This window comes from Strix uralensis, chromosome 2 (assembly GCF_047716275.1).
Source record: "Strix uralensis isolate ZFMK-TIS-50842 chromosome 2, bStrUra1, whole genome shotgun sequence".
NCBI lineage: Eukaryota > Metazoa > Chordata > Aves > Strigiformes > Strigidae > Strix > Strix uralensis.
This window is the reverse complement of record NC_133973.1, coordinates 19,741,342-19,760,794: the sequence shown is the minus strand read 5'-3', so window position 1 is coordinate 19,760,794 and position 19,453 is coordinate 19,741,342. Positions and strand designations below refer to the sequence as shown.

The following is a 19,453-nucleotide window of genomic DNA, read 5'->3' as shown; positions in this document are numbered from 1 at the left end:
CTTGCCGCCAGGTGAAGGGATTCTGCTGACAACTGGTAAATCTCTTAATAAAACCTAGCGAGCGCCCTGGGCACAAGTGGCACGACAGAAGTGTGGCAGCGCAGGCACGAACAACTGAAGGCTGCCGGGGGAGCTGTGCCCATCGGCACCCTGGAAACCTGTCCCACATCCTGTGTTTGCAAGGAAGCGACGTTGTCTCCCCTGTCTCACCGAGGCACGGGCTCCTCGCTTTGCGTTATGCTTTGCTTCCAGCTTCCTTGGGCCCCAGGGTCTCGGATGCCTGTCGGCACAAGCGATGAGCGATGGTGTGGAGAGAGAGGATGGGCACAGGCAAACAACATCAAAGGGGCGGGAGGAACTCCCAGCACAGCGATGCTTTCTGCTCTAACACAGCATCTGAGATAGGCATCCTGGTAACATATTAGACATTCCCCTGGAGCCTGGATTGCCCGTGGCTTTAATCAGTATGCTAATAAAGACTGGATGGCTGTGTTACCAGTATGGCATCAAGGCAGTGGAGGGAGGGAAGGAGGGAAATAGTCCCTTGTTTTTCCTCCCTGGGGACTTCAACCTAATGGGAGAGATTTAGCATCACCCCGTTGTGTTTGTGCCATACCCCAGACACACTCCTTACCCTTTGTTTCGCTTCAGGATGGCAGCACACCCACACTCGTCCCACCTCTTCGGCTCACCGTTGGTTAAGAAAGGTTATTTCAAGCATTAATCAATCTTCCAAGTCCCCGGGAGATGAACCAATGAAGGGGAAGGTGATTCTGAGCAGTTTCCTTTCTCCCCCAGCCCCCTTTCCAAACAGTTTATTTTTAATTGGTACTGGATTATTTTCTGCAACCGTTACTAAGGAAACCTCTGTTACTATAGCAACCGTGTATGTTAAGTCAGTAGCCCTATATCTATTAAAATGCAGTATATACACATGCTGTGTGTGGTGGGGTTGCTCAATATCAACACACGCGTAGAGACAAAGCCAGGGTACGCACAGACCAGAGCTGCTGAGATGCAAGCATCCCTTCCAGTGCTCTTCCCACATCGCGGCACCTCCAGCAGATGAAAATGAGGAGGACTGGCATGGAGTAGTTTTAAGCCTGGTGTTTGGGGCACCAGACCTGCACCTCATGCATGACAAGATGTATTTCAGTGAAGCAGTGCCATAATCATGGCAATTCCCACTGTGTACAAACAGCACAGACCCCTGAGGTCATCCAAGGGCCCTTGGATGGCCTCTGTGCAGCTCTCCCTGCTTCCATTTGATGCCTCTGAAGACATCATCTTTTGTAGGGGTGAGGGTGATGGGGAAGAAATCTTACTAACTCTGGCAAAAATGAGATCTTACATTCCACGCATGCACTCCAGACCCCCAAGCCCTATCTGGCAGCCACCGCAGCCAGTGTTCAAGAATTTGCCCAGCCATGCAGAGTCCCCCAAATCTTGATGAGATGACTGCTTCTACTGCTGCTACCAGTCAGAGCAGCAGGCCCTGGCAGGGAATTACTGGTCTTTCCTTTGCTAGACTGTACGCACTTGCACAGGTTCATAACACTGTGTGCAAAGTTTCATCTAGATTAGAGGTATCGTTGATATGTAATGACACCCCTGCCAATGCACTTCTCATCTAACATGACTTACTTTCCTAACGGAGGCACACCACAGAAGATGCAAGTGCAGGTTTCATTTCCCTCCCACAGAATTAGAGGATATTTGGTCTTTTCCAATCTGTTAACACCAAATGCTTCCCCATCCAGGTGCTGGCTCCTGCATAGTAAACACACATGTATCTCTTCTTCATTACCTTCTGCAGATCCTATAGAAACAATTCATGGCTTTTACAGAGCACAGGCTGAAAACTGCTGAGCTGGAAATGCTGTGACACACAGTTACCTTGGGGCAGCTTCACCTTCGGCCTGCAGGCTGGTTTGCTTGCTCGTGCAGGGGAAAGATCCTTTGCCCACAGTCTGGTTAAGACACGGGAAGCCTTGTGGGGTGGCCTGCACTTCTGCTCCCCCAAAGGGATGACCATCAGCTATCATTCACAGACACACAAAGTAACCCAAAAGGCTCATTGTGCATTTGGGAAAAACTATTTTAAAAGGGAAAAAAATAATAAATCCTGAAGTTAGTGGTCCAGGGTGATGGTAATGGTACAATACAATGCCAGGGAGTTCATCTCTTTCCATCCTGGTGGTTAGGTCTACTCCAGCACAAAGTGGGTCTCCCTACGCCCCGTGCAGCTTGCCAGGTCATGTTTAAAGATGCCTGCCATGACACAGAAATGATTGTAGCTGCTGGTGCAGGAATGAGACTGCAAGAAGACTGACACCCCAGGCACTGAGCCAGCCAAACCTCACCCTCCTGACACAGGGGAAACTCCCTTTCCTGGCTTGGGGATTTGCCTGGGCAGAGAGCCAGGAAAGGGCTTGGCCTTCAAATGCTGATTTGATCTGGTCTGGCCCAGGGGCTGGGGTTTCGGTGTGCCAGGGCAGGGCTGCTCCAGCCCTCTGTCAAGCACCAGAGGTGGTGGGCGCAGTGATGCGAACATGGCACGGTTACATGGCATTTTCTGCAGCGCTGTCAAGAGGCTGATGTTCTCTTAACAGCCTCCTGAACATCTGTTTAGTGAGGGAAACAGGTGCATGTGTCTAGGTGAAGTTATCGTGCATATCATCTGCAAACCATAATCCTGTTGCCACAATGTCTCCTGGCTCCCTGGAGAGTGCCAGTAAAGAGGATATCATACCTTGATGTACTGTAATTGGTTCTACATACACTATTAAGACTTTCAATTTACACTGGCAACAAGTCACGTTTACAACCCTCTTTTTTTTTTAAGCCAGCCTGGTCTCCCAGCCCCTGTGAAGCCACACCACCTGCACAAAGAACACATGCAGGCGTTAAACTCTGCAGTGGTGCTCAGGCAGGGGCCCTGCGGGCAGCACCAGCGCAGAAGACATCAGCTCTCCAATGGCACAGAGACACGCTCTCCCACACCGCTGAGGGCATCCTGACACATCTGCTGGAGGAGCTCCGGGAGGTTAAACGGGTGATGACTCATGTTGGAACCTGGCCAGGACACAGGGCACCTTACGTGCCTGGAAGGGTGGTGAGGCTGGCAAAGATGCTAGGTGTCCACAGCAAGCCCATACACTCACTAGACACCTGACTTCACAGACCGCCCTCCAGCATCACAGCCCCTTTGCACTAATTCCCAGGCTGAGGAAAACGTCCCCACTTCTTTGCAGGGACACACATTGTCTCAGGATACCTGCAGCAGCCTCTGGTCCTCAAAGCTTATGTCTCTGGGCTGGGGGGCAGGTCAGACACACCTTACAACCACTGCAGGCTACGACATGGCTAGGTGCTCTATGAGCTGATATATATGGTAGGGGTTTTCTACACACCATCCAGCAGGCAATCAGTCTCCTCAGACTGGGCATGTGGTAAGCAGAATTATACAAATATTTGGGGGAAGGGAAAGCAGTCATCAGAGGAGGAGGACAGAGGCAGTGACGTGATTCACAGCTTTTCTGCTGACTCGCTGTCATGGTGAAGCCACTTGGCTCCCTCCCCTCTGTTTCCTAATCATCAAGCAGAGGTTACAACACTTACCTTTACTAAAGCACTTTGCAATCTGTACCTAAAAATGCTGCGATAAAAAGATGCTCTGTCCCAGACTCCTTACATCATCCTCCCTCACAGGCAGCAAGAAAATACAGCAGCAGGAGTTTACTTCCCACCTGGGAGCCACTATCACCTAGTCCTGGGAATGGCAATGTTAAATTGCAGCTGAAGATACCCTCCCCCACAAAAAGCCCCTTACAAAACCCAGGCATGCTGCCCTACAGTGAAAGAGCGGGGGGCCATTGGCTGGGGAAGGAGCCAGCTCTGCATGAACCACCGGCTGTGGCGCAGGAGAAGTGAGCAGGAGGATGGCCACCACCAGCCCAGAGAGTCCCTGAGGAGCCCTGTCACCGTAGCAGGGAGGCGGTGTCCCATTTTGGAGGCTGCTGTCCTCTGGGGAGAGCTCCTCCAGAAGACGCTCTCGCCTGGAGAGAACTGATGAAGTGTTGCATAAAGTTTTCCTGGGGAATGTCCTACTTTTAGAAGTCTCCACTGGGATTTCACTGTGCTGAGGTATGGGGAGGGGGCAGGCAGAAACAAGGCCAACCCAACCCAAACCCAGCCCTGGTTTAACACCAGACAAGGGGTTTAGCAGGCCGATCAGGAGAGACACATTTCTAAGAGCACGGCCCCAAGGTGACTCTTCCTGTGAGGAACCCATCTCTCCCCAGCACCCTCAGCATACAACCCTGAAGGGCACTGGCTGGGCTTTTGGCACAAACTCAGCTGACCCCTCAGCCTGTGGTCACAACCCAGAGGTGCCTCATCATTTCCTTCACTAGGGCCCAAAAAGCACTTGGTGCCTAAATTCCTCCCAGTGGATGTTCACCTGGGACTCAAGAGACCCATGTGCAGGTCACTGCCTGTCACAGGCTTAGACATGCACTAACACTCAGCCCTCTGCCAGCCCTTATCCCTTCCACAAAGCAGGGCTGAAGAGCATCCTCCACCTCCACACACATTGCAAGGACACCCGTGTTAATGACCGTGGGGAACTGGGGCAACGGGAGTCAAGCAAGTACACGCCAGTCTTCTGACTCAGCACGGCGAGGGGTGGGTGACTCACGTTGACTAGGTTAGCTGAAAGCAAATCAATATTCAAAAGGGAAAGATGCACGAGCCCTTTCAGAGAAGAGCAATCAGAGGAAAGGCATTCACAGAAGGGAAGAAGATGAGATGCTCCTAGGAGGACCTTGCTCATTAGGCTTAACTGTGGCATAGAAATCACAGCGAAGTAAAGACAAAGACTTCCAGTGCTGGAGCAGCCTCCCAGGAGATGGTGGGAACATGGCAGCACAGCTCCCGACTCCTGCTATTCTCTTTTAACAGAACACAATTCCTCCTGAAACTGGATTAGCAAGGTTGTAAATTGCATTAGCCAACATGGGAGGCTGCTGGTGCAACAGGAGCAGGAGAAAGGGAAATAGCATTAGACTTTGCCTGCCATTATTACTGCCATTATTAACTTGTCACTTTACTGTAGTGTTCCTATAACAATGAATTATTGCCTGCAAACAGGCTGACATGATTGAATTACTGGGAGAGCAGCTCCATGGGAAGGAGAGACAATGTTAACCCTTTCCTGAGGAAGGCTCAGCTGCTGCCCCCTCCCAAGTGGGCAGACAAAAGAGCTCAGGCTTTGACTTTCAACACCAACCTGCCATCTTGACCTTCAGCAGTGCAGGTTTCAGGGCAATGCTAAAAGTTTCTACAATCCCCAAACCGCTCAAGTCCTGGTTGCAGGTGGGCTGCTCTGGGCTGGACATGCAAACAAGAGCAGAATATATGTCTGTCTGCAGCAGCGACAAAGATCCACAGCTGGAGCTCTCCCATCTCTGCAAGTCTTCCTGCCACCTCTCTAGCCTACTAATTTCATAAAGCTAAATCCTCAATTTTGCATGCTCCTCCTTTCTGGTACAGAGAAGATAGGTGCCTGGACAAGCCACCAAACCAAATGACTACTAGTCTAGATGGATGTGGGTCACCTTGTTTTTCCCCCTCCCCCCTTGCAGGGTCAATACCATCTGCTTGCAATCAGACAGGCTGTTAATCCGACTTTGCTCTCCCCTGGAGATGGTGCGATGACCCTTCCACAGAGGGCTGCACCAAGGCAGAGCGCCTGCACGGAGCGGGGAGGAGCAGGCATGCCTTCACCCACCCAGGCCATGCCCCTTGGCATTACCCCAGGTGCCTCCCAGATCCTACCCCCACTCCCCTGGGGTTTGAGAGGCATGAGCCTGTCTGGACTACTGTTCATGTTTTGATAAAAAAATCAGCTACATGACACTTCTCTCTCAGATTTACTGTTCCTTGTATGAATGCTGCAAATAGTGCTTCCTGCAGCACAGACTGGTGGGTGCTCCCAGCCCCAGGAGCAAGCCTAGGAGCTGGCTGTGACCCACCTCCTCTCAGGGACAGAAAGAGGCCAGGAATAAACCACCAAGTGACCTGCATTTCATTGTGTTCAACAAGCTGCCGCAAAGTCCACAGCCCAGCAGACACAGACATTCCCTGGCCTCACAGCCTGCTGCCGCAACAAGACAAGACAGGTACTTAAACAGCTGTACACATCCATGCTGACCATCACTGATTCCAACAGCCCCAGTCCAAATTTCAGCCCCAAGCACAGACACGTGTCCTGAAGCACACTGTACTACTGTAGCTTGGAGAAATGCAGCTAGATGCACCCAAAATGTAACCCCAGGGTGCTGTGGCAAAGCAGAACAGGCACCTCTTCTCTAACCCTGGGTGGACCCACCTGCTATGCTGTACCCTCGCCAGCTTCAGGCCCATAGAAGGTGAGCACCGCATCAGCCACACCTACTGATAAGTGGCCCGATGCCCCCCACCGCCCGCCAAAAGCAGCACAGTCAGACTGCTGACCTACCAAACACAATAGGTAACGGGGTCAAGTCCATCACTGCACGCCTCATGCTGTGGCACAAAGACCGCAGGCGGTGACAAGGACATCTGCTCAGCTAGGGGACAGCCTGGGATTACCAGCCATGCCACACTGGAGTCCGTGGAGCAGCTAACAAACTAGCAGGTAACAAAGCAGGGCCTCGGGGAAGCATGCATATGTGACCCAGAAAGTCTCTTTGAAGCCCAGAAGCCATACATCAGTGAGTATACACAGAAAAGGCCGTGTGTGTAGCTGCAGGGATGGAGGAAGCTGGGAAGCCCAAAGCCTCCACAATCCGGCCATGAATAAGCCAGAGACCACTGTCTGGGACATGCCGCTGGCCTGGGAAAAGCAAGAGCTTCCCCAAGAAACAGAAACCATGTCTCTCTGAAGGACAGCAAGAAACAAATATACCCCAAAGCAAAATGCCCCACCAACCTAAAACCAGAAACCTTCCTGCCAAACCCTGAAATGAATGTAAAAGTTCCGCAGGAGAGAGAAGAGGGGAGGGAAGAATAAAGATTCCCAGCATGAGTGGTGCCTGCTGTCAGAAAACAATATACGGCTCACTGATCACTTGTAAATTAAAATATGGAGATAGGATCACTTGAAGATAAATTCAGTACCAAGCTACAGCCACTGAGGATGAAGAAAGAAAAAAAATAACATACTGAGATATTTAATCAACTCCTCATCAGAAAGATTTCAAACAAAGGAGTGCTCTGTCAATTAGGAAAAAAAAGTAATTAAATGTACCTGAAGAGCAAGTTATAACACATACAGCAACACCACACACAAACTCCCATGCCATTCTGGAGGCTGGCCATTAACAGCCAAATTTCCTAACAGCGTGTCAGAAAAATACTTGAGAAGTTTGTGTAGGTGCACGCTAAGAGTACAGCTGCACCCTGTAGCGTAGGGCTGACTTGCACATGCTGTATTGGACTTCAGCATTTTCAGCAGTTGCTGATGAAAAGCTGGCTGCTACACAGAGAGAGATGAGATGCTGAGGGTACTATGAAATGCCATTTTCTTGCCATCCAGAGAGCAAACTCTCCAGACAGACCTCAGGCAGGATCACGAGGTCTTTTGGACGCTGCCCACACCAGCGCTGCCAGCCCCCAATTTTCAGTGCTGCCTTCTGTGCAAAGATAAAGTCCCCTGAGAAGGACCCAGCTGAACCCACTCTATTTACCTTTAACTATTCGTTTGCACCAGGTTATTTTTCTGCAGGTTTAGTAAACTGAGCTGGTGCACAGCAGGACCAATGCTGGCACAAGGAATGGGACAGGACCATGCAGCCAGCAGCGCACGTCAGGGATGAGGATCACCCCCTCCTGTGCAACCAAGTGCTAGGTCAGCTCCACCTGCATCCTAAACACTCATGATGCTGCTGCCTCCATAAATTAACTGGCAAATTTGACTACTGTGTGGAAGAACCACCAGGTGAAATAAGCCTTCTGTCATTTCTTAAGAAATTGTCTTCCTGAGTTTCTTCAGGACTGAGGAAGTATTACAGCAGGATGGGCTACAGATCCATCATTATCTGCGCCCCCTGCTTCTCTGTTATATGGGACAGAGAAAGCTGTAGGAATTTTCTTTAACAGCATCCCGAATTCCTATTTAAGCAGGCAAGATGGCACTGGGAACCAACTTTTACGTATACATGTTAAAATAAAAGACCCTGAGCCATAGGTTCAGCATGTCTGGAGCCTGCCACTTTGCTCTAAGGAAGCAGATCACAGGTTGTGTGAACCCATGAATTTAGTCTTCAACCAATGTCAGAACAGGTAGAAACCCCAAAATAATCAGCCCCTTATGAACCAAACTTCTGGAAAAGCAGTCAGACAAAAATTGTCCTTATTTATACTGCTGTCACGGAGGTGTTAATCTCATGACATAATATCTATATGGGAAGAAATGGCTGGATTTATCTTACTGAAGTTGCTTCCTTTACGTGGGCACTGCTGCACCACCTGGCTATGCAGGTCACTGTCGCGGTGAAGAGCAAAGCCATTGTGTCCAGCCAGCTGTGTCCCACCAGCAGAAGACACCCCCAGACCACCAGTCAAACCAATGCTCATGAAGGCAAGAGGCAGGGGATTTACAGTATATGGGGCTGGGCCACCTCTCTGTCTCACTGTTCAGCACTGTCTTCTCAAAACAGAACACAGCCTGGCTGTGCAAAGGACTGATGGGGAATACGTAGTTTCTCATCCCAGGAGAAGCATCCCACGCGATACAGAAGACAGAAGAATGGTGCAGGTCTCATGCACAAGGATGGACAGCCAAAGCTGCTGCTCGGGCACGCTGGGAGGGACACCTGGGCTGGGTACCTCTCCGACTGCGGGGCTGAGAACGCAGCAAGAGAAAAATTGCGCCGCTGGAGCACTGAGCCTGCTGACCCTGAGGCCACTCACCTTGTGGGGACCTGCAGGGCAGGGCTGGGGCTCCACGCATGGACTGGGGAAGGAGAACGGTCAACACTTGGCTGGAAACCCACTTATCACCAGTGCTCCCTCTCCCCCAACTGCTGCCCCTGCTGACTCTGCTTTTGAAGTCTTCAAGGACATTAGGGATGTACAAAGCTTTAGAGTTGGACAATGTCTAAGTACTGTTCACTGCAGAGTATTTTAGTCCAAGGAGAGCAAATAGGGAATCGATGAGAAGCTAAAGTGTGTGGAGAGAAGACGTTCAAGACAACATCAAAGAAGTTGTATGTGCACAGACTGCAAACCTGGCTGACACCGTGGTTCTGTATATGCACGCTGCAAATGGGAGTGGAAAACCACTCAGGAGATATCAAAGAGAAAAGCAGAGAGTGCTTTGAAATCGAAGTGAAAAAATTGCTCCTAAAAAAGTAACTGTGAAGAGAGTTCATTTGAACAGAGCAGCATATTCTGAATACAGCCCAGGGCTCCTGGTGCTGTCAGTCCTGTTAGGGGGGCTGAAAAGCAAGACTGCCCGCAGTAAGAACAGCGGACACACACAGAGCAGGCTGAGCCAGGTCAGGGTCCCACTAGGTGCAAGGATGCATTCCCACTCCCTTCACCTTCGTGAAATGCATCCAAGATGCTTCATACATTTAAAGTCCAGCTTCTCAGCTTATACCCTTGGGTCCACTTTCCAGGCTGAAGCCCCAAGGGAAGCCCTGAACATAACCGACTGCAATCAGCTCAACACGCTTGGCTCCAACAAACATTTCACGGGCAAACCTGCAGAGGAACCAAGTATCGCTGCTCCCAGATGGGAAACCAAAGGCAGGGGGAGGTGAATCACAGGTCTGATCCAGCAAGGCCAGTGTCAGCATTCCCAGCACGGGGCCAGGAACGCTGCTCACACAGATGGCCTTGTTTCTATGTGACAGTCTTTCTGTGGGACCAAGATGGCATTTGCTCTGGGTGCTTCGGCCCTGCTGACACCAATGGAACCTCACACCAACGTGTGACCTGCATGGGGCAAGATTTGCCTGGCTGAGTGATGTGGCAGAGAACCTCTCTGATACCCATGAACACAAAACCACAGCTGGCTTGACAAGGCCAGCCAGGAAGCACCCCGCTTGGAGCAGGGCAGGGAGAGCATCCTCATGTGGCTGTGTGCCCATGGGTAAAACCCCACCTCAAATCTGTATTTACAAACCAGTACCCAAACACTAGAGGGTATGTTACACACTACAGCAGCAGTGAGAAGAGGAGGCTCTCAGGTGTGTGAGACAGTGACATGGAGTACATGGAGAAGATGGGGATGGGGATGTTGGGAGCACGGTGTGATGGCTAAGTGTGGAGAAAAAGCACCCCAGGGTGCCAGCCTGGGATAAATAACTGTGCCAAGGAGGCAGCAGCAAGTCTAAGTGGGGAAGCTGTCCCAGAGGACCTGGCAACTGTGGAGACAGAGCTCCCCAGGGCAAACATGCAGGGGTAGAAGACTACCAACCATACAAGGTGGAAGAAGCAAATCCATCTGTGCTACCTGGAAAAGAGAAAGGGCTCCAGCTGGGTCACTAATGCAGGTCTATGCAAGGGGACAGCCCTAGGTCACACAACGCTGAACCCATTCATTTCATCTGTTCAGTGTGCTGGAAGCTGATAGGAAAGAGCATCAACTCTGAGGCAGAACAGCAGGTCTTACCCTGCTGGCAGTGAAAGGAAAGGAGCAAGTCCCTGAGCACCCAGGGGAGAGGAGACTGCTCTGCACCGCAGTCGCAGCTGCTGATGAACAGCCTCTTGTCTCTCCTGAGCACTTCTTGAACTCCTTCATCACTCGAGCAAGAGTACAACTATTTGCCAGATGGAGCAGGCGGCTGTAAAGCAGGAAAGCAGTGCTATTCTACAGAGCAAAACCACACTGGCATCAAGCAAGCAGCAAACTAAAGTTTCCAGACTTCATTTCTGTAAGGAAGTTTCCAGCTTATTAGTTTTCCTTGTTTAACTTTACTGCTGGATGCTGCCAACAGCAAAAAGTGTCAGGTTTTTAAGTAGGCACTTTGTGGCCCTTAAGAACACTTGTTTGAGCCTTCATTCAGGAGTCTGATCAGTATCCTACTGGCCACCCATCATAGGTAGAGTTCCTCTGCTCTCTGCTCCTTACATTTCTCTGGCCACCGCTAGCCTGATGCAGCAAGGCTGCCGTCAGCGGTGGTTTCTCGTGGACAGCAGGAGAGCAGCAGAGCACTCTGCACCCACCCAGTCGCAGGGTTTCAGGGGAAGCACAGTTCTGTCTCACCCTGCTCTCAAAGTAAGGTTCAGACACAAGCCTCCCTCAGCTTGAGGAGCCTCCACCCTCCCCCTCCATGGTGGTTTCAACTTGACAGCTCCTAATAAACCAAACTTTACGAAGCAGCTCCTGGAGAGCTCCTGGAAGCTAATTAATGCTCTAATGAAGAGCCTGACTGCCTTGTTTGCTCGACGGCTCCCATGTCAATCAATCTGCCATAGCCCGGCTTGCAAAAAAGCAGTGAGGAGCCCAGCACCCCTGGCGTCTGCTTGGTTATCAACCTTGGCACCCCTCCCCATCTCTCCCGAGGACACAGGGGCGGGAAGAGCGCAGAGGCATGGGGAGGTGGGTGCCCTGCAGGTAGGGATGGGCAGGTCTGTGCCTGAGTATGAAAGCAGTGAGGGAGTGCCTGGGGGGTTTGCCAAAGCCTCCTGCTTGTGTGAAAGCCCTTCTTTCTCATTCTGTTGTTGCTAGAAGGACTTCCCAGTGCTTAGACCCCAGGCCCTCTCAAAGCTCCGCCAAATCACCCCCTTGCTTGTGCTGCAGAGGAAAGATAAGTTTGGTAATGCATACGAGGACAATGGCAATTTAATACGCCAGCACAAATCTGCTCAAGCCTCCTTGCCAAAAGAGTCCTATCCAGAAGTCCTAGCCTGCCCAGATCGCAGCAGAGTCCTCATCACGCACAGTGCCGCCAGAGACTCTCTGCTGCCCTTGTCTGAGTCCCGCAGAATGCATGGATGCACGCCGCTCCCAGACAGCACCTCCTGTCTCAGCCACTCATCTCTGAAAACCTGGCAGGGAGAAGCAAGATCCAAGGAGGAGCCAGGAACAGAGGCTGCCTGACAGCCCTCGGGACTCCCCTTAACCCACAGGCATCTATCTACCACCTTCCTCCCTCAGGCAGGACCCAGAGCCCAGGAGCCTGGACACCATTCCCACTCCATGCTGCATGAGGGGGCAGTGCTCAGCTGGCACCAAGAGCTCAGCCTGAATCCAAACGTTTCCAGGGTCACCTGGATTCAAAAGGAACTGCCTGCACCTCTGCCTCCCCTGAAACCCAAGAGATCAGCAAGTGCCACAGAGTCACCACACCTGTCCCCTCCAAGGACAGGACCCATCTGTCCTGACTGATCTCTTGCAGATCAGTCCAGTAAAGCTTGCATAGAGGATGGTCTTCTCCACCTGGAAAGGGGCAAGTGCACAAAGGGCAAGGCAACAAAAGTCTCTAGAAGGGAAAGGGTGGTGAGCCCTCTGGGAAAAGGGATGGTGAGCCCTAGGGGCAAGCCCCAGCTTTCAGGGATGAAAGAAGCAGTGTTTCAGAGGCAGGCCATATACCGCAGCAGAAGGGGAGCCCCAAACACAAGAATGTGGGTGGGAAGAATCTCCACCCTGGCACTCAGGGCTCACTCCAAGCTCAGCCTGTTCTCCTCTGCATGGTCTGCTGCCAGCTTTGGCTTCAGGCAAGCAGCTGGTGTGAACTGAGCCGTACTTTTATTGTTCCTCCCTCTCTGCTGCAACATGAGCTCACTGAGAAAGAAACAACAGGCAGCTCCAGAGATGTAAGTAAAAAGGAGAGCACTGTGTTGTAAGGACACAAAACTGCCAGAGGCAATCTAGTCAGTCTGGTCCACAGTCCTGCCCAACAGATCCTCACACCAGCCTGGATTTCTACCCCAGCCTACAGAAGTTAAAACCCACCACTCACCCTACAGCAGTGCAGGTCTCTCTCCTTGCAAAGCACAGATGAGGTACCTGGGTCTGTGTGCCCTACCTGTGCACAACCCTCCTTCTACTTTGCAACCCAAAGTGTGCAGGCTTGCATGACACTGAGGAGTAGGCCATGAAAGGGAGCTTCAGATCCTACTGCTGCTGCTGGTGAGTTTTCACACACCAGCAAGTGATGAACACCATGCCCTTGTGATACCCAAATTCTTTATAAGCTCTCAAACATACAGCCAGCACCCTTTAGAGGGCTCTTCCTCACATTGCCAGTCCTTTTAATGGCTTCGTGCCCAAGGGGTCAGGAACATCACAAAGGCCAAATCTGGTTCCAGATGCCATGCAAGACATTTGTGCCATCCCACCTACAGGCCCTGTGTTCAGAACTGGGTTAATGCTGCCATTGCCTGCCTTATTCATTCCTCCTTCAGGAGCTGTGTGTTTCATTTCTCAAACACTGCTCATTTCTTCCTAGGAGTAGGAAAGAACTGGAGTGTTTCAAGCTGCTGACATTTCCTCAACATTACCTGTTGGCCATGACATAGCCGTAGGTGAAATTACATTGCAGCCACATTAATATATGCAATTCAAAACCAGAGCTGCCACCTCTGCAGTTACCACTGAGCACAGATGAGAACTACAAACACTACCCACCGCAAGAGTGCCAAGGAGAGACAGCCTGAGCACTGAAACAGCAAACTGACACACCAGGAGAAGCTCCAGCATCCTGTCCCTTGAGGATGTGGGATTTCACAAAGCAAAGAGATTAATGAAGCAATCAGGCAGCCACTATTTTACCTTTCCCACCTGAACACACTTTAAAGGCTGACATATATCGATTGCCAGGTCTGCACCTGGAAACTGCCACATAGAAAGGTCACTGACAAACAGGGAATGGGGGTTTAAGAGGAAACTAGAATCCTGACATTAACGTACAATCTGGAAACACACGCTGGCTCAGTTTGCCAAAAGACCTCCAGACAAGCCTTCTTTACAGTCTCCCTTAGTGGACTGGTAGTGGAGATAGTTCACCCCAAACTCACTGGTATAAGGGTCAAGGCAGGAACCTGTGACTAGTCCCAAGGGAAAGGCGAAAGCTAGAACTAAGACACCCAATACCAGCCTGAAGTTATCCCAGATTAAGGTAACTATAGAGACACAGAATTAGACTGACAGCACTCTCAGGTGTTCAATCATTCAGCATCCTGGATATTAATCTGAAAACCAGCACCTCCTTCATCAGTCTGGGGCTCTACGATGCTCATTCAAAGATGTCCGAGGAAGGTGCCTCCCACATCGTCCTGGACCCTCTCTGGAGATTATCCAGCCAAAAACCCAGTGATGACATGACCCTCTGCAGCCTGCAGAACCAGAGAGAACCACAGCAGTCGCTGGTACGACTGCCAGCATGGCATTCATGGAGAACATCAACCATCCGCTCTCAGAGGCTGCCTGGGACGTGGAAACAAAACATAGAGAGAGTGCAACCATGGTGCTGGGGATGCTCTGAGAAGTCCCTGTCTTCTCTTCCATCCCGCCTTGTGAGCCATAAAACCACAAACATTATGCAAGGCTCATTGGACTGACAGCTAAGATTTGTGTAGTAGTAGTTTGCTGAGCAGCAGGGAGATAGGGAGAGGTAAAAACCATGGAGACCTAGATGACTTGTTCTGTTAAGGCATCACTTGATGGTTACTGCTCCAGTAAAGAAGAACTGGCTGCCAGAGCACAGTTTAAATGTCCTTTAAATGTTCTCCCTGCCACCCTGAGCTGTGACACAGAGGCTCTCCTCTGGAAGCTGTTATCAAGGATTCCTCTTTCTCTCTCTGTCTCACACACATATGCATGCAGAGAGATGTGCAATGAAGAAGCATATTACTCCAGGGACCATACCCAGTCAACGCTGTATCCTAGGGAAATAAGCTAAAATGATGAACATCACCCACCTGACCTTGCGAGCAGTAAAACATGTATTACAAGGCAGGATAATCAAGATAAATGGAAAAGATTAACCTGGAGATGAGGGCAAGGAAGGAGAGAGGGAAGAAAGATGATGGAGAGCTCATGAGGTGCCTGGAGCTCACAGCATCCCCTGAGTTGTCTAAAGACGTTCTAAGGGTTGGGGAAGGTGGAGGACAGTATGAAAAGAGTCACTGCGGGGAAAAACACAAAGCCCAAGACAGAAGACAGACCCTAGGGAGGAGTCCCTCTGCACAGCAACATGAAGGGAGGACTACCATGCTGTAAGGAGATAAGCCAAGAGTCTTGAAGGTGCTAAAAGCCTCACTCCAAACATCACTCCAGCCCTAAGGCCAAGACAGCAATAAACCGTTCAGCTCAGCGATGGCCCAGAGTTACCCTGACCCTTCCTGTACAATAGAAGGTACCACCAAAATATCAGTGGGAAAGCCTACAGAAGGCACCTCTCTCCACTGGCTGTACAGGGACCATAAGCACCTTGTAGGTTTTCTGAGTCTCCCTTCCAAGCCAGGTGTCTGTTGCCTAGCTGTTTCACAGTCTGTGCAGGCACCCATGGCCTTGGTGACTTCCAGCTGGAAAGGGCTCAATTTCTGATGTCAGGCTTTTTGATCACTAGCTGCTTTTGAAGATGCCTCCATCAGAGTGAGAGATGCAGGCAGTTACTAGACAAGAGCTGGAGCACCTCACCTATGGCGCATGTGCACATGCAGGCTTTGGTAGGAGCATGTCTCTTTTCTTTGATCCTGTTTGCCCCATCCCGCTCCTCTCTTGCCCAGGTTAGTCTGCTCTGATGAATAGAGGTGGCAACCTGAAAGCCAACTCCGTCTCACCAGAACAGCCCAGAGACTGGACCAAGCTTCAGTCACCTCACTTCCCAGAAGAAAACCCCATGAACAGCATATGAGGAGCAAAGAGAGGACCCAGTTCCCCACAGGTGTATGAGGAAGCTCCAGCACATCTGCGGCTGAAGAGCCAGGCAGTTCTACCTGAGCCACGCACAAGCGTGAGACGTCAGTCACAGCCACGAGAGCAGTCCTCACTCTGGAGGGACCACTGCAGCACTCGTACGTACCCTCTCCCCACGATGCACCCCTCCGCCCCTCTCATGCACTCTTGGCACTCACCCGGCCTCAAGACCCTGATTTCCAGCAGGTTGGAGGTCCTGTCTGCCAGCCGCGTCCAGCTGCTGTTGTAGTTCTTCCTCCAGAGCTCAGCCACGCACTGGTACTTGCCAGCCTCGGTGTCGCTGGCCCTGCTGATGCTCAGGCGCACGTTGTTGCTGGACTCGGCCTTCTCGATGGCGGTACGGGTCCGGAAACCCGTGTACCTGTCACCCCACTGGACCCCACCGTCACGTGTGAAGGTGACCAGGTCGTGAAACTCAGTGCTGCCTGCTGGCTGGAAACGCCATGTCACCGACACCGGTACCCACGATGGGTAGTGGGGCTTGATGATGCACTGGAGATCGAAGGACTCATTGTAGGTCACCCCAGGGGTGCGGGAGATAGCTGTGACAGCAAAGCCGGCCTCTGCGGAAAGAGAGAAAAGGGCTTTGAGAGACACCTGCCTAATGAGGCCCTGCTGCCAACACGCAAAAGCTAGAGCGTGGTCATCCAGTCGCAGGCCTGGAATAATCAGCCGCTTGCATTGTGTCGGCTCCTCATCTGCAATTGCAAAGCAGCACGAAAAGCAGCAGCAAAACCACACTTAAGTGCCTGTGTAGTAGTGCCTGTCTGCGTGAGCACTGGCTGCAGCGGCAGCAGGATCGTGCTCAATTTCTGCCCAGAGGAGCGAGATCCCCTGAGAGCAAGCAGCCAGCCTCTGCAGGCTGCCAAAGTCCCGTAGGGAAATGCAGCAGCGGAGTGGCGAGGGAGCAGCATCAGGCAGAGCAGCTACCCAGCACCAGCCTGACTACTCGCAGACCCTGTGATTCACATCCACCTCTTGGGTAGGGGGTCCCCACCCCATCCCCCACCCCAGGTCTGCAGCTGGTTGCTGCAGGTGAAGGAAAGATGAGGAAAGGGAGAAGTAGCAGCTTTTGTTCATGCATCAGAGAGGTGGCAGTGGTTATAGAACGCCAGGATGGAAGGCAACTGAGAGAGAAGCTGGTTGCTTGTGTTCTTCCCACTGCACGGCTTTTCTTCTCTTGCAGATCACAGCTCCAGGACGGCTTTATGCAGTTATCCTCGCATATCCACCAGTCTGCAAGCCAGTCAATACATTTTGACTTGTTTACCCCCAGCACTTTGTTTGTTTAGGGGAGTTTAAAACCAGCAGTCTATGAGTAATCTGAAGATAACATATTCCCTGTTGACTTACATTTTGGGTCGGTGTATTTCCATTGCTCATTTGTTCCAAGCTGCGGAGAGAAATATTTTCTTCTCTTCCAGTCACCTCAGTGCAGCCAGCAGATTTAGCAGGGACCTTGTTTTCTTACCGGCAACACCGCCAAGAAGCACTCCCTTCCCGGGAGGCTCCGCAGGGTGTCCCACACCGGCTGGCAGCTCTCCTCCCTCCCCATGCAGTGTTGACCATCCCGGCACCCAGCACAGCTGCCACTGCCAGGGGAGACCCCAGTCAGTAGAAACAGTAATCTTCTGGATCGGCACGGAGCTTCAGCCTGCCACTGCCTCAAAATTACAGTTCAAAAGATGAGCCAGAAGCGCACCACAACCCTCAGAGCTCCTGCCACGGGCCAGACCGGCCGCAGCGCAGACACCGCTGTATCTGCACGCTTCCAGCAAGTGCCTCTGCAGTCCCCTGGCATCACTGTGCCAGAGCTCTGGGATGTGTAATTACGGAGAAAACAGGTCTATCTTTGCGATTAAAGCCTCTTGCAACATGTTCAGTGATTACCCAGGAGAGGAGAGCAAGACCCAGGCTGTCTCCCCAACAGGACTGCTGCATCTCATCCCCATGTAAGCCCTTACCTTCAGACCCTGCAGCAGTCCTCCTGCCCCAGAGCAAGTGTGTTACCGGGCCCAGCTCAGAGCACCACTGAGCCAGCAATAGCCCTAGAAAGACAACTTAATTTCACTAAGACCAGCTGACTTCATAAAGTTTAATCTTCAGTTGGCCTGGGCAAGGAAGCTTCATGAAGGGGCTTCTCTTGACTCCCGGGTGAAAGCTACGTGTTTTTCAGGTCCTCAACTCAACCAACACACTCATGGCACTCAGGTTAACACATAAAGGCCCTTCTTCCTTCGGGACTTGGCACAAAAGGAGAGAAGCCACGCAAAAAAGCAGGCAGATTTTCTGCAAGACCTCCCTACCAGAATACAGCAGCCCTCCCCTCACCCCACCTGCCCCCTCCTTCCCCAGCCAGCGAGGGACTGAAGTCCCCGCCAGGCACTCGAGATCCTCAGAAGTTCAGGGACAGCTGGTCTCATCTGACAGCACATCTCTCTTCTGGCTGTTGCTTCTGAACCACCCTGTAGATAAGATTTATGGGTTTGAACATCATCTGTGCTGGTTCAGCTAAAGAGTTTCTTACCCTGGCAGACTGGCAAACGATTAGACCTTAACTTGAAATGTGAGTGTCACTAAATTTACTGCATTTTTTTTTATTAGCAATTTCTGTAGCCATAAACCTCTCTTGCTCTTTCTTAGCACCTTCCATCTGAGTTTCCCAGAACACTTCGAGGCATTATGCTCAACAAAAAATATCAGATTCAGCAACAACGAAACAATACTCAATATTTCCTCCAATAATTTTTCATGAGCCACTTCAGCTTTGCTAATTATAGGAGGAGGACCTAGGAATTTCTTAGGACTTGACAGAACACGCTCAACAGCCAGCAATTTCCCTGGGACAAGAAGCAGAGGAGGGACAACTACCCTTCCATCACATCTTCTGGAACTGCTGGGCAAATCCAGGCATCTTAAATTTTAACAAGAGTAAAAGTGATATATTTTAAAATCTCAACACTTAATCTCAACACTTCTACAAGTAGCAGAGTAAAGAGAATGGCTGATACGTGGACTTACAGCAGGCTAAATGCTGCTGAGCTCATGAGGAAGATGCCGTTGAAACAGATGAGAATCTGCCTTTACAAACTAACATCCCTAACCTGTTTTTGGAAGCTATATAGCAAAGATTTCTAGCTCCAGACAGAACAGTCTCTGAAAGAAGGTCTAAAGTAAAGAGGAGGAAAGGAGGAAAAAACGAGACTTTAATCAGCATACAATACAGCTCTGAAGTCTGGTCTCTCACACATCTTGCCAAAGCTTAACACTACAGAGAACCAAAAAAAACCCAAACCAAAAATTTCTATTTTGACCTTTCAATAAAGCTCCCCGATTGTTTACAGCCCTGGTATTCTGCAAATCAGTGGCCTCAGAGGAGCAGCCATCCCTTCTTCAGTCTCCTGCACAGCACTTTGTGAACTAGTCCAGGCTTAAAACAGCAAGGCCTGAGTGGGACCAAAGTAATTCACAATCTATGCAAAACCCCTAATGCCCTACCTGCCCTTTCCTAAACTGATGTGGTTTCACTGTGTTTGA

At 50.9% G+C, this 19,453-nt stretch overlaps 1 protein-coding gene across 2 annotated transcripts in view; it reads right to left on the bottom strand.

Annotated features, from left to right (window-relative positions):
* The window catches only part of IGSF3 (immunoglobulin superfamily member 3), a 97,873-nt gene that overhangs the window by 12,056 nt on the left and 66,364 nt on the right, over positions 1–19,453 (bottom strand). For both annotated transcript variants that reach the window (XM_074857441.1, XM_074857447.1), the window contains one exon: positions 16,075–16,479. In XM_074857441.1, coding sequence (XP_074713542.1) covers positions 16,075–16,479 — 405 coding nt within the window. The remainder of the gene's footprint in view (positions 1–16,074; positions 16,480–19,453) is intronic.